This window comes from Pituophis catenifer, unplaced genomic scaffold (assembly GCF_029215685.1).
Source record: "Pituophis catenifer annectens isolate HBS135680 unplaced genomic scaffold, rPitCat1.0.hap2 SCAF_2, whole genome shotgun sequence".
Taxonomy (NCBI): Eukaryota; Metazoa; Chordata; class Lepidosauria; order Squamata; family Colubridae; genus Pituophis; species Pituophis catenifer.
The window spans coordinates 250,521,030-250,534,168 of NW_027256882.1; the positions used below are offsets into that span (position 1 = coordinate 250,521,030).

At 34.9% G+C, this 13,139-nt stretch overlaps 1 protein-coding gene across 3 annotated transcripts in view; it reads right to left on the reverse strand.

Moving 5' to 3' along the window:
• Window positions 1-12,516, reverse strand: part of PAM (peptidylglycine alpha-amidating monooxygenase) — a 107,899-nt gene extending 95,383 nt beyond the window's left edge. For all 3 annotated transcript variants that reach the window (XM_070938759.1, XM_070938758.1, XM_070938757.1), the window contains exons 1-3: window positions 12,252-12,516; window positions 10,852-10,972; window positions 490-547 (exon numbers count right to left, since the gene is read on the reverse strand). In XM_070938759.1, coding sequence (XP_070794860.1) covers window positions 490-547; window positions 10,852-10,972; window positions 12,252-12,361 — 289 coding nt within the window. In that variant the 5' untranslated portion in view covers window positions 12,362-12,516. The remainder of the gene's footprint in view (window positions 1-489; window positions 548-10,851; window positions 10,973-12,251) is intronic.
• Between the last annotated feature and the right edge of the window lie 623 nt (window positions 12,517-13,139).

The following is a 13,139-nucleotide window of genomic DNA, read 5'->3' on the forward strand; positions in this document are numbered from 1 at the left end:
TGGTCTAGTTACGTACATTAAACATTGATACAGTGATGTGGTAGGGTTTGTCATTTACCTGTCATTTCATCCTTACCTCAACATAAAGCAAATACGTTTTGCAGATAGGTAAGAACTTACTGTGCCAATGCTTATTGTAAGCGCAAAGAGATTTACAGCCTGAACTAGCAGGTAAATAAACAGCTTGTGCAATGGAGTGGAATTAAATATCCAGCCACAGACAGAAAGCCAATGCTTTACAAATGAGAATGCTTGGGCTCAGCTGCCAACAGCATCTACATGAAACTCCTTAAGTACTATACTCACCGGCCTCTCCAAATGCAGTTCTACCCATCTTAAGTGGTTCCTTCTAGTTTTGCTTCTATATTAGGCATGATGAATGCATTGCAGGAACTCTATGGAAAAGTTTAAGCTATAGAGAAGCCACAGAAACCTTGACTGATTCATATAAAATTGACCATGTTTTTCTGAATCTTAAATACTACTCACCTACATAAGCTTCCTCTTCAACTGGCAAACGCAGCGACATGCAAAGGTAAGTATCAGACTATATGGAAGGACAGAAAAAGTAGAATATATAAAAAGTTAGAGCTTTTTTTCTCCTTGAAAAGTTAAAAATACAAGAGGAAATGATCGTAACTGACTGTTTTGAAGTATAGTCAGAATTCTTTTCTAAATAAAAAAAAAAATCTAGCTGAGAAAATGATAAAACACACCTTTCTTTTATACCCTACCTGATAGTACCTTTGGTTACTTTTTACCTGACCAAGGATCATACATGTTTATATGAAATCCAACTATATTAATCAATGAGAGATAGAACTGATACTTTTTGGCACTATATCATTTTCGTTATGTTCAACCACACTATTAAGGCAGTTTAGAAGCAGGTAATAAGCATGCATCACATATACAATAGTATTCAGCTGTTTAAGCAGGGGTGAAATGCTCCCAGTTCGGACCAGATCGCAGGATCCGGTAGTGATGGAGGCAGGTGGTTTGGAGAACCGGTAGCAAAAATCCCTGCCCCCCCCCCATTGCCCAGCTGAGCCGCACAATCATCAGAGGCTTTTTTAAAAAAAATTTAAAAGCATTTTTTCTACAACCTCTTTGGCCAAAAAAAATGCTTTTAAAAGTAAAATAAAAAAGCCTCTGATGATCGCACGGCTCAGCTGGGATCGTCAGAGGCTTTTAAAGCATTTTTTCTACAACCTCTTCAGCCGAAGAGCTTATAGAAAAAATGTTTTTAAAAGGGAAAAAAGCTTCTGCTGATCAGGCAAGTCAGCTGGGATCGTCAGAGGCTTTAAAAGCATTTTTTTTACAACCTCTTTAGCCGAAGAGATTGTAGAAAAAATGGTTTTAAAAGTAAAAAAAAAAAAAATGGCCACGCCCACCCAGTCACATTACCCCTCCACCAAGCCATGCCCACAGAACTGGTAGTAACAAATTTTAAATTTCACCACTGATTCAGCTGTTTAAGTAAATGTTAAACAACCAGGTGAAGAGATGTTAGATTACACCTGCAGCAGTCAGCACTGTAATTCTGCAAGGAGACTAAGCAAGCAGATATCCTTCTATCATAGTAAGGAAAGGCAGGCATATTGTAAGAGGCGGTAAAGCATATACTGGCATATAAGCAATCAATTCATTTAAAAAAAAACTTTTCCATACAAATATTTGGAAATAAATATTTATTTTACCAAGTCAAAATCATCTGTATTATAAACTAAATATAATTCAAAACCTTTCTGAAGATCTATACTTTATATACCATATTTTTCGGAGTATAAGACGTACCTTTTTCCCCCCTAAAAGGGGGTGAAAATTTAGGTGCGTCTTATACACCAAATGTAGCCCCACCCACCCTCTGGCCGCCACCCTTGGACCTCTGCCTCACAGCAGTTACCTCCTTGCAAGCGAACAGCAAGAAAAAACAGCTCCTTTCAGCACAACCTGATTAGCACAAGTTGATTGGATCGGCCTCCCGACTCTCAGCTGATTTGCTCTCAGCTGTTTTGCGGGAGATTTCTTTTTCTTCTTTTCTTCACCAAAAAAGGTAGGTGCGTCTTATATTCCAGTGCATTTTACATACCGAAAAATACGGTATATCCAAGTCAATAGTGCTTCAACCAAAATACATCTTCTTAACTTATCGTTTTGTACTTATCTCCTTTTCTTACAGTAATAATGATTTCAAACTGTATATTCTAGGTACAGAGAATGTATAAACTGGAAACCACTAATGGTGTCAGGAACCATGAAAATTAATCAATAGAATACTTTCTTTTTAAGTTAGTGCTGGGAAAATTATTCAAACCAGACATGGTTTAGCAACAGCCTCTGTACACTAGAATGTGACAATCCTGAACTGATTATTTCAATTGTCCCAGAAAATATAGCCAGCAGTAATACATTACTACATTAGTTTTCTATAATACAATCAACTTTTACTTCTAAACAAAGAAAATATTCAAGAAAAATAATTGATGAATAGTAATACAACGTTAGCAGCAAGATATTTCACAACGTTAACAGGCTGTTGGTTAAATATTATTGCAACTACCGTATATTCTGTAAGAGCTCTGTTAATATCAAAATAAATGGCAGTTTATAAATCATGTTCATAAAGTCTTATGATTCCTTGCATTAAATATCTTTTAATAAATATTTTCTTTAGCAAAATGAAATATATTTTTATAATTTAATTTCATAATTTTATATTCTCTATTGAACATTTTTAAAATTATCTGAATCTTCAGATATTAAATTCCAATTTTCAAGCTGCTAAACCAAGTTCATTATTTACTTTATATAATATATAGTACATTTCCTTGGTTAAAATAAACTTTTCCTGAGTTTGCTTACTTAAAAATATAAAAATCTAAAAATGTTGATAATATGCAAAAGTACATAATTCCTCTATTACTTTTCCTACGCATACTTTCAGATATAAAAATACATGGACTGATCATATAATTGCAGTTCTTCATTATATTCTATTTCAGAGTGGTAACTCCAAGTAACTTATATGTTGTTTTCTGGTTTCCCAAAATGCATAAATAAACAATTTACTCCAGTATAATTCTCCCTAATTCATCAATTCGAAGTAAATAATTTACACGAAGAGAGAGAACTTTAATGATTATACAAAGGCTCATTGCTCTTTATCTTTCAAACTGTCAGGGGCTGACAGTCATGCATGCTAATGGATACACTCCTATTAATACAAAAATAAATGAGCAATGAAAATGTCAATTGCTCTGCAATCTACTGTCATTATTTCATATCTTAGTCTACAAGCAAACATTAATGGCTTGGGAGTGGTTGCAAATAACATACAAGTTGAATTGCCTAATTTCTTTAAGACACAATCACCTAAATAATTAAAACTGAATAATGAAAATGGAAATTTTTTTCCCTTATATTTTTCCCCTGCATTCAGCATAAAAAGTTGTTTTTAGCATCTGAAGATTGTTTTTAACTTCAAAAGATTAAATCATAGGTAATTCAAAGATGCTAATGTTACAGTTGTTTTAACATATTTTTATATGGTTGCTACAAAGGCAGGCAGTCTGGGTAGAAAGCTCCTCAAAAGGTCTAACAACTAAGAAAAAATAAATTATTGAAAATTCAAGACAAAGAGGCATACTATAGATATCCCAAATTATGGTTATGAATGCCGTATCCCCACCCCCATAAATGATTGTTACAATTTCCTTTGTTCTACATGATGCTATAGATTTGGGAAAGGGGATTTATTTGGGCCTTATCACATCATCATCATCATCATCATCATCATCATCATCATCATCATCATCAATTTAGCTTATATAAACAGCATGTTATTACCAAACTTATGTTTTCTGTGTATCATGAAAACTACATCATGGTCATGTACAATTTAAATTCAAACATCCAATTTCATATATTATCTCCATATAAATCAGTTTCAAAGGGATTCATTTTGCAGTTATATACTGTATATGCCTTAAAATTATATTAGCTCTATACCCTCTAGATCACATCACAGGATAAAGCTGAAATGTAAAATGCAAATCATATGTTCTGAACTGACAGCAAAGAACTGTAATACAATTATAAGGTTGATGCAAGGAAATACTATTCTACCTTTCCTAAACCTACATTAAGATTTTCCTTATTCTTTAAGATATCACAATGGAAGAGACTTCTGTTCTAATTAATTATCCTTTCATTAATGCACCAGCATATTTATCAATCTGAATTCTGTCAACATTGCATAGAATATTATAATAGATGCTGCATTTTTCAGTGTGGTATTACTTCTATTAAACCACAAAAATTAAACAAAGTCTACCTAGAAGGCTAAATAGGATGAAAGTCAGATTAAATCCTTAAAGGTTCATTTACAGAAGTCCCTTAAAGAGGTGTCCACAGAATCTGATGAAATGATAAAACCAAAATGATGATGCAAGCTCCATCCCTTGTAGAGATGTACATAGTTCTGAACATCTAAGTATTGCAGCTTTACAATATCAAGAATATCAATATGCTGCAAAGGCTTCCATATTCTGTTGTCTTCATGCAAGGAAAGAATAGCAACTTTTGGGATGAAGGTTTGCCATAATCAGGATCTTTCTCTTGCTTTAAGTGACAGGATGAGAAAGAAATTTAATAAATTTGTTGAACTTGCTTCTCCTTCCATGTCACTGTGGCTAAAAAGCAGCAGAAAGCATTCAGCATTTATATGTTCGTCTGAAGTATACTTTGAATTAAACTCCAATCTATAATTAACCCCCAGTCTAATATGCTGTGGACCACATGTAAATCACAATGCCATAGACTCCCACTTAATATTTATCAAGGTGATCCACTGGAGAGATGACTGACTTCCCATTTTCAACGGCAGCGGGAAATCAGCCATCCGGCAGCGGGAAATCAGCCATCCGTAGTGGATACTGGGAAGAATTAAAAAGGTTTGTTTTTGTTTCAAAGAAAAACTTTTTTCTTCCTGTAGCCCTCCTTAACAATCACTTTTCCTGAAACCATTAGTATTAGAAAACCATTGCTCTGGAGCAGACTTGCTAGGTGATCAAGGAATTAAACCTCCCAATTTCCTTTCATGCCAGCAGGGCTTTTTATAATCAATGTTTCTTACCGACAAAAAAATGAGAAAGCTTTATTGGTTTTCTCTTTCTCTCTCTCTCCAGGTGGCACTACTCAAGATTGCTTAGGAATGTATTTGTAGGGCAAACGCAGCCATAGCAAATTAAGAGTGAATGCAGGCTTGCAGAATGCTAAAAGATGGGGGCAGGCATGAGGCAGAACGTGAGCGTTTGAGGTACGATCACATAAAACTAAATGACAGTAAGAACAAGAAGTCAACTGAGTGAAAGATAACATTCCAATGACTTTTTTTTTTTTTCTAAGAATATGTCAAAACATAATTATGGTGAGCATTAAATTATGTCACTGCTTTGAAGATCCTTTAATGCTTGAAGACCTTTACAGGTTAGCCTAAACTTAAAACTGATCCCCCCCCCATTTCTGTTGATAAGCAAACAGCGGTTAAGTGAGTTTTGCTCCTTTTATGACCTTTCTTGTCACAGTTGATAAGTGAATCACTGCAGTTGTTAAGTTAGTATAATGGCTGTTAAGTAAATCATTGCTTCCCTATTGATTTTGCTTGTCAGAAGGTCGCAAAAAGGTGATCACATGCATCCAGGGCACTGCAACTGTCATAAATCCACGCCAGTTGCCAAGCCTCCGAATTTTGATCATGTGACTATGGGGATGCTACAAGTCATCAGTGTGAAAAAAGGTCATAAGTAACTTTTTTCAGTGCTGTTGTAATGGTCACTAAATCAATAGTTGTAAATTGAAGACTACCTGTACTTCACTAGCTATTCTTCCTGAAAAATAAGAATGAACTATATGAGAAAGGCAATTCTTTAAAAAAAAATCTTAATTAGTCTCACCTCTCAAAGTATCCACCCAAAAAATAAGATATGTAACAGGAACGGGGAAAACATGATGTATGTTCACTCGTTTCTTGGAAATAAACATGATTAAAAATAACTTCTATTACTAATACTTATTTTGCTGCACAATGCCATCTACCATAGCATATATTTATCATGATCCCTTACTTTATTAAAGGGCTGAGATTAGGCTAAATAATCTAGCAAAGGCTGACATTCCCAGAAAAGTGCAATCTGTTTTGGGGTAATAAAGATGGCCACAACCACACTCTTTCAATCACTGCCTCTTATAAGACGCCTGTAAATCCTTCCACTCCTGAGAGGACCTGCCCTAATTATTTACAAGACTGCAGGATGTTAAAAAGTTAGCTCTAAAAAAAAAAACATCATAAATTGAGATCTCAGCTTTATTAAAATGAGACTTGTTATGTAATTCACATTTCAACTGGGCAGCACATTCATTTAATACACCTGCAAATTCTCTTATGTTTCTATTTCTGGGAGGGAAAAAAATGCGTACAGTAAAGACCATTTTAGCTGAGTATTTGCTTTACATCTTTTTCTAGCCATTAGGTTGAAGCAGCTGGTTCTAATCATAGTTTCCAGGAAATGATTCCCAATAACTAGATCACTTGCCTTTCTTCTGTTTCTGAATGAGCTAACTGCAATGACTCATGTCTTCTATTGCTGAATGTTTTTTGTCACGAATCTAAAGGTCCCCCTTGGGAGGGGGAAAGAGGAAAATAGGAGGAAATAATTTCTATTAAGAGAGTTAAACAAGCACTTCTGCAATGATTCACAATACAGTCCCATGTTACTGCATATAATGCAGAATTTATCTTTAGAACACACTTCTTACATGTGTGTTATTTGAAAGTTCTCTGCACTATAAAGCTCATTGTCCATGACATGGGAGGAAGAGTGAGCTACCCAAGATAAATAAGACTAACCAAGATGTAAAAGGTTTATATATAATATAGATTTTCTAAGCACAGCTTTGAATGTTGAATTATCTTCGCAAACAATTTATTTTATATATAATTAACTCATGAAAGACATGTATGTGGTTAATGATGTTTAAGTCAGTCTTAACTGAATGGTGTACTGGTTCCACTATTTTAGTGTATTGCCTTATGAATATTTAGGAGAGGAAAATCACTGGAATTGGCTCAATAACAGGGAACCAGTTTATACAGCCTGATCTAATAATGATAGCATTTGTACAAAGGCTATAATGTAAAAATATACTGCAAGTAAGTTTCCCAGCTGCTGCCAGATGTTATTGTTAAATCTCAAAATCCAATGATACATGCAATATTCCAGTTATTTCATCAGGATGTCACATGCTGCTAAATATTAGCTGCCAGTTTTGATCATCAGTGGACATCTTGTTTAGAAGACAGAGGACTAGATAAATCCTTGCACTTCCAGCATGTGTATTATATAGCTAAAGCTTACAGCTTCAGCCATCTGTTAAATTCAAGTCCCGAAGACAGAAAAGCTATTTCTATTCTGCTTATTGCTTGCAGAAATCTTTGAAACACAACCATAAAATCTAGTAACAAATTGTCAGTCCACTGGGTAGATCAGACCAGGAAATCAACTCCAAAGGAAAGCTATAACTGTTACTGAGATTGGTTAGCCTGCAATATTTGCAAAAATCTTGCAAGTCTTCTTAAGTTCCTTCTCCCCCTCCCCCTCCCCCTCCTCCTCCTCCTCTATTTAAAAGATTTATATAGCCTCCCATCTTATAACCAACTTTGGTTAGCTTCCAATCAAAGAATAAAACAAAATTATAATAAAACTGTAAAATTAAATGCATTAAGAACAACAAAATCTGGTGCCAAGTCATAGTCACTTATCCCAGTATGGGGGGTGGGGGGAGCTGCTATAGTAAAGGCATGCTTAGTAGTTCAGTGAATTATAGAAGTCTCTCTCTCAGATACTTTGGAATATGACTTTGTCTTAAATTTCAAAAAATATTCCAGCCCTTTTTGTTAGGCAATAGACCTTGCATGCCTCCATCGTGATCATCTTCCTTATTCTCTTCATAAACACAGAGTTTTGTGAAATGTATTCATTAGCACAAACATTTTTTTTTTTTACTGTAGGTTCTTCCACAAAAAATAGTAAATTAAAAAATCACAGCACTGGTTTATGAAATCACATTGTTCAAAATGGATTGGTGATAAACTTCTTGCTTCATAATTTTAAAATTTGCTTTGTATACCTTAACTCTAGAATTTGAGTTCTGTCTTCAAAAGCATACCATAGAAGTCTTTGACCTACCTCAGGTAGGACTCATGTACCCCTGATGAATTTACAAATTAATTGGAACTGGCAGAACAAGGAGTTACAGACAGAACTAAGTTGACTCCATGTATCCTTAGAAATTTCTTTACGTGTTCTAAAGTAAATATTTAAAAAAGGGGATTATTCTAAATATAACTGCCAAGACAGATATTAAATCAACTGGTAGTAAAAACTACCAGTTGGTGCAACAGAGAACTTCTATTCTGTTTTCTGCACTCTAAGCACTAAAATGCTGTGTGAATTTAGAGCTTATGTTGGGTGCACTTCATGTTGGGTGGCCTTTAGAGCTTATGTTGGGTGGCCTTTAAATATTTTTTAATCTGTTCCCACAAAAGAGTTGGCATTTATTTTATCTCACTTTTAGAAATAAAAATAGAATAACAGTTGGAAGGGGACCGTGGAGGTCTTCTAGTCCAACCCCCTGCCCAGGCAGGAAACCCTACATAACTATAAAAATCTATATCTATATCTATATCGAGAGAGAGAGAGAGAGAGAGAGAGAGAGAGAGAGAGAGAGAGAGAGAGAGAGAGGGAGGGAGGGAGAGGGAGGGAGAGAGGGCCAAAGTCACCCAGATAGCCTGGTGCCTTAACTACTAGGCCAAACTGACTTTCAGTTTCAGTTTGGTATAGCCTTCTGCATGAAACTAGCAACTCCTTTACTTTCTATTCTCTACGGAGATCACATTAGTAAAGATATGTGGTGACTGTTAATAAAACATGAGCCTCGGGAAAAAAGGCATAAAAAAGAAACTAAAGATTGCTCAGTTTTGATTTTCTTTGGTATAAGAGAGGAAAAGAGAAAAGTTGTCAAGATTGGTATCAGTCCTTTGGGATAGGCCAGATCAGAAAAATAACCTGATTATTTTTAAATAATGCCTGATTAGCAGGCAACTCAGCTGGGATCATCAGAGCTTGGCTCGTCAGAGCCATTTTAAAGAAAAAAAAGGCTCTGATGATCGCGCGGCTCAGCTGGGCATGGGGAGCGGGGGCAGGGATTTTTGCTACCGGTTCTCCGAACTGTCCACCACCATTGCTACCTACTCGCCCGACCCGGTCCGAACCAGGAGCATTTCACCCCTGATACAGGGTATTATAAAGAATATAATAATTGAAAATTTCTTTCTCACACTTTTTTGTTTTCCTGAGCTGTGGTCATGCTTTACTATCAGTCACCACATATCTTTTCTGTGCTCTACAGTTTGTCCAAATTCATATTACTATTGTGGCACCACACAGATACAAAAAAAAAGGTCACTTATTTCAGGAAATACTATTAGAAGATATAAACATCTAAGGAGCCAATTATGTAGGTTTTTCTAAACATGGCTGTTTATCACAGAAGACAACTTCTGCATTGGTCAGTGAGATCTACAACATTGTATGTCTCCTGTATGTATTCCAATCACTTTCCTAAAATAGTTTACATGTATGTTCACACTTAATTCTCCCTTGTTGTTGGCCCTTGGAGGAAAGCCAGGTCATAAAATAGATACCACAGAGATTGCAGGATTCCTACTTTATTGTGTAGAATACAACAGAATCTTAAAAGTCTAAGATTTTTCTGTCCCATTTCATATTAAGCAAAATTAAGATAGGCTTATCTTGAGTATCTTTGTCCTGTTTCCTTCTATCTCTTTATTATATTTTAAGATGCCCAGAATCATTGTATTAGTAAGATGGGTGGCATAGAAATCAAATCAATCAATCAATCAATCAATCAATCAATCTCTAGTCTGGGTAATTCCTTGTCCACAATGTTTCTCCACAATGGCTTTTTAATAGCTTTCTCTAAATCAGCTCTAAATTCCTTAACATTTGTTTATACGAAATTCTTTTGAACTATATTTTCTTGTTTAAAGTCCTACCTACTCTTCACTATCATCTTTTACTACCAATTCAGTGTCCCTACACTCCCAAGACTGTTCCATTATGGCCAGCCTCTGTCATATTTTTAACAGTCTCCCTTATCCCTTATAACTATCCCATTAGCATAGCAGTATAATAGTTATCTGACATGTCATTGGTTTATCTAGTCAACTTTTCCAAGCTGTAACAAGATGTTTGGTATTCATACATTTATGGGTGGGTTTTTTTTAAGTTTCAATAATATTCACTATTAATATTCCCTTTAAAGAAGTATAAAACACATTTTTGCATCTCTATGCCCAATATTGTTATTTGATATGTGATGGCTGGTTATGTGGGCATGCTCAATTACACAGCTGATGGTAAACATACTGTAACAATTGCCTCAAGCAAATATATCTTGCACAGAACTACTGTACAAAATGTTCAAAGTTTGTTATAAAAGGTTATACAATATAAATGTAGAATTGCTGAGAAATCACCAAAAACAAACCTGTTCTTTTAATTAATATTATCATTTCTCCATTTTCAGTGACCCTAGAAAACAAACCATGAAAGCAGCAACAGCAACTATGACAATAATCAGCTCCCTATGAAATCTGTCTTGAAGTCATTGCAAATGAGATGTACCAAATCATGCAACTCAACTCTTCATGATTTTATTTTCTGTAGATAAATAAGGTATAAGTTAGTATTGTCCATATGTTTTTACCTCTTTAGGAGTCACTCCAGGCATACGAATGTCCAGTGCAAATTCTGATAAACCTAGTGGTACCAGCTGCCTGGTGCTACCAAGACATTCATTGGAATTAGATCTAGTAGCATCCTTATACCTAAAAATTAATAGGAAATTTGAACGTTATAATGACATTTGTTATTTAAATGTATTTTTATTGGCTTATAAGATTTATCAAGGTGTTCTATTAACTCCCGTTACAGTTTTCAAACTTCAAAAGTATCTCTTTTATAGCAAAATGAATTAGTCACCAGTTCACAGATGAAAAGGAGAAAGGTATAATTTGAGAGGATAGATTACCAATTGTTTAAATTCTGATCTGTAAGCTAATCAAGTTAACATTATAAATGTGCTAATAAATAAATTTTATGTTGCAATAATACATTAGCCAATTACAACACATTTATAAATAATACATCAACTTAAATACTAACATCTGTATGTTGCCTTAGTGTAAGGTTTAAAAAGTCTTAGAAAAAGGTCTTGAATTTCAATTCCCTAAATATATTAGTAAACTACTGTTTAATCTCTTGTACTTTTAGCTTTTGTCCAATCAATTTAATCATAATTTTATATGGAATAGTCTAGAGACAGTACATGAAAAATATGTTTTCAAATCAATAATAATAATTTTGATATGATGCAAAATATATACAGACCATACATATATACGTACATTGCACATATAACTATAATGTCTTGCAAGGGAGAAAAAAAAGGCTAATTTTGCTTAAATTAGTATTCATTCTGAAATTTCACCAGATATGTTATTAAGCTGGGAAGTTGATTAAGTTTTTCCAAAGATTAAGCTAAGAAGTTGTAGGTGCTCTGAAACCTTTAAAAGAGCTATTCAAACCCAAGAGAAAGAAGAGTAACCACACATTTCCATAAATAAATTATTCAACTACAGTTCAACTAATGCTATTACTGTGTTTCCCCTGTCTTATATTTTTTTTAACTCTAAAATAAACGCTTGGCCTTATTTTCGGGAGGTCTTTGGGGCACATGGAACAAGACAGGGCTTGTCTTGTCATCTTACCTGATTTCCAGCTCTGTCTCCCTAACCCTAACCAGAGGAAATGGTGGGTACCGGTTGCGCATGTGTTTAAATATTTTCGGGAGGGCTTATTTTCAGGGGAGGTCTTATTTTTGGGGAAACATGGTATAATAATGTACCAAGGAAAAGCAGTGAACATTTCAATGAACATTTCAAGTATCTACTGACTAGCATAAGCAACTAAATCCTTCCAAGTGAGTTTATTGTTGTTCACCATTAGAGGCTATTGTTTAAAACATGTAACACATTTATCAAAATTGATCCTGAAGTGAAGCTGTAAATACTGATAAATAACACAAAATGTGTCTAAATCACTTACCTCTTAAAGACAGAAAGAGGGCTTCTGAAAGCCCAACAGCTGTTTTGAAAAATAAGGAACAATATTAGCAAGTTGTTAACAAGGCCAGCCATGTCCACCCTGCTGTTCATGACCCTATTATGGCAGCAGGGAAAGGGCAACGCAGCTTTATCGGCTGTGATCCTGACAATTAGGCAGTGGCACAACTATCCATTTTCTTCTTCATTATGATGTTCTCTGCAGGCATCCTACAGCATTTGACAGAACATCTGTCTCAGAAGGTGATATTCTTTAAATCAGAAAGATGTGCCAATACTGTCCTGTCTTCATTCGAAGTGGCAGAAATTGGGGAAAAAATTGTAGGTGGTAGTAAAGAGATATTTCCTTTGGAGTACTTTTGCCTAATGAAAAGAAGGCAGGGATCACTGCTCCAGAGTTTTCTTAAGTCTACTGTCAAATCTCCAGACTCTGTTGTCAGTTCATTCCACAGTGACAAAAGCTCCTAGTGGCACGACAGAAAACCTAGGCCACTCATAATTCAAAACCTGTAAAAATAGAAGCAATGGATGACTAACATGTTATGTATTTAGTTCTTAGGAAATTGCTATTAAAGCTTTTTCAGACGTTAGATATTTTACAAGTTTCATCTCAACTCACAAAAAGTTTTACAGCTTTGTTGACCTACTTCTGCATCTTTAAACATTACATAGCAATTTTCACAAGTCTGAGGTGTGAATATGTCTATCTGTTTATGGCTACATCTATATATACAAGTTTATACAAACATATTTTTTGTGAATGCTGTAGGCAAACATAGCAATATTAGTCTATCAAATTCCCCCAAGCATTCAAGTGACAGGATTTATAAAACTAAAGTGCACTCAGTTTTAGCTCTCTTCTTCAGAAAAA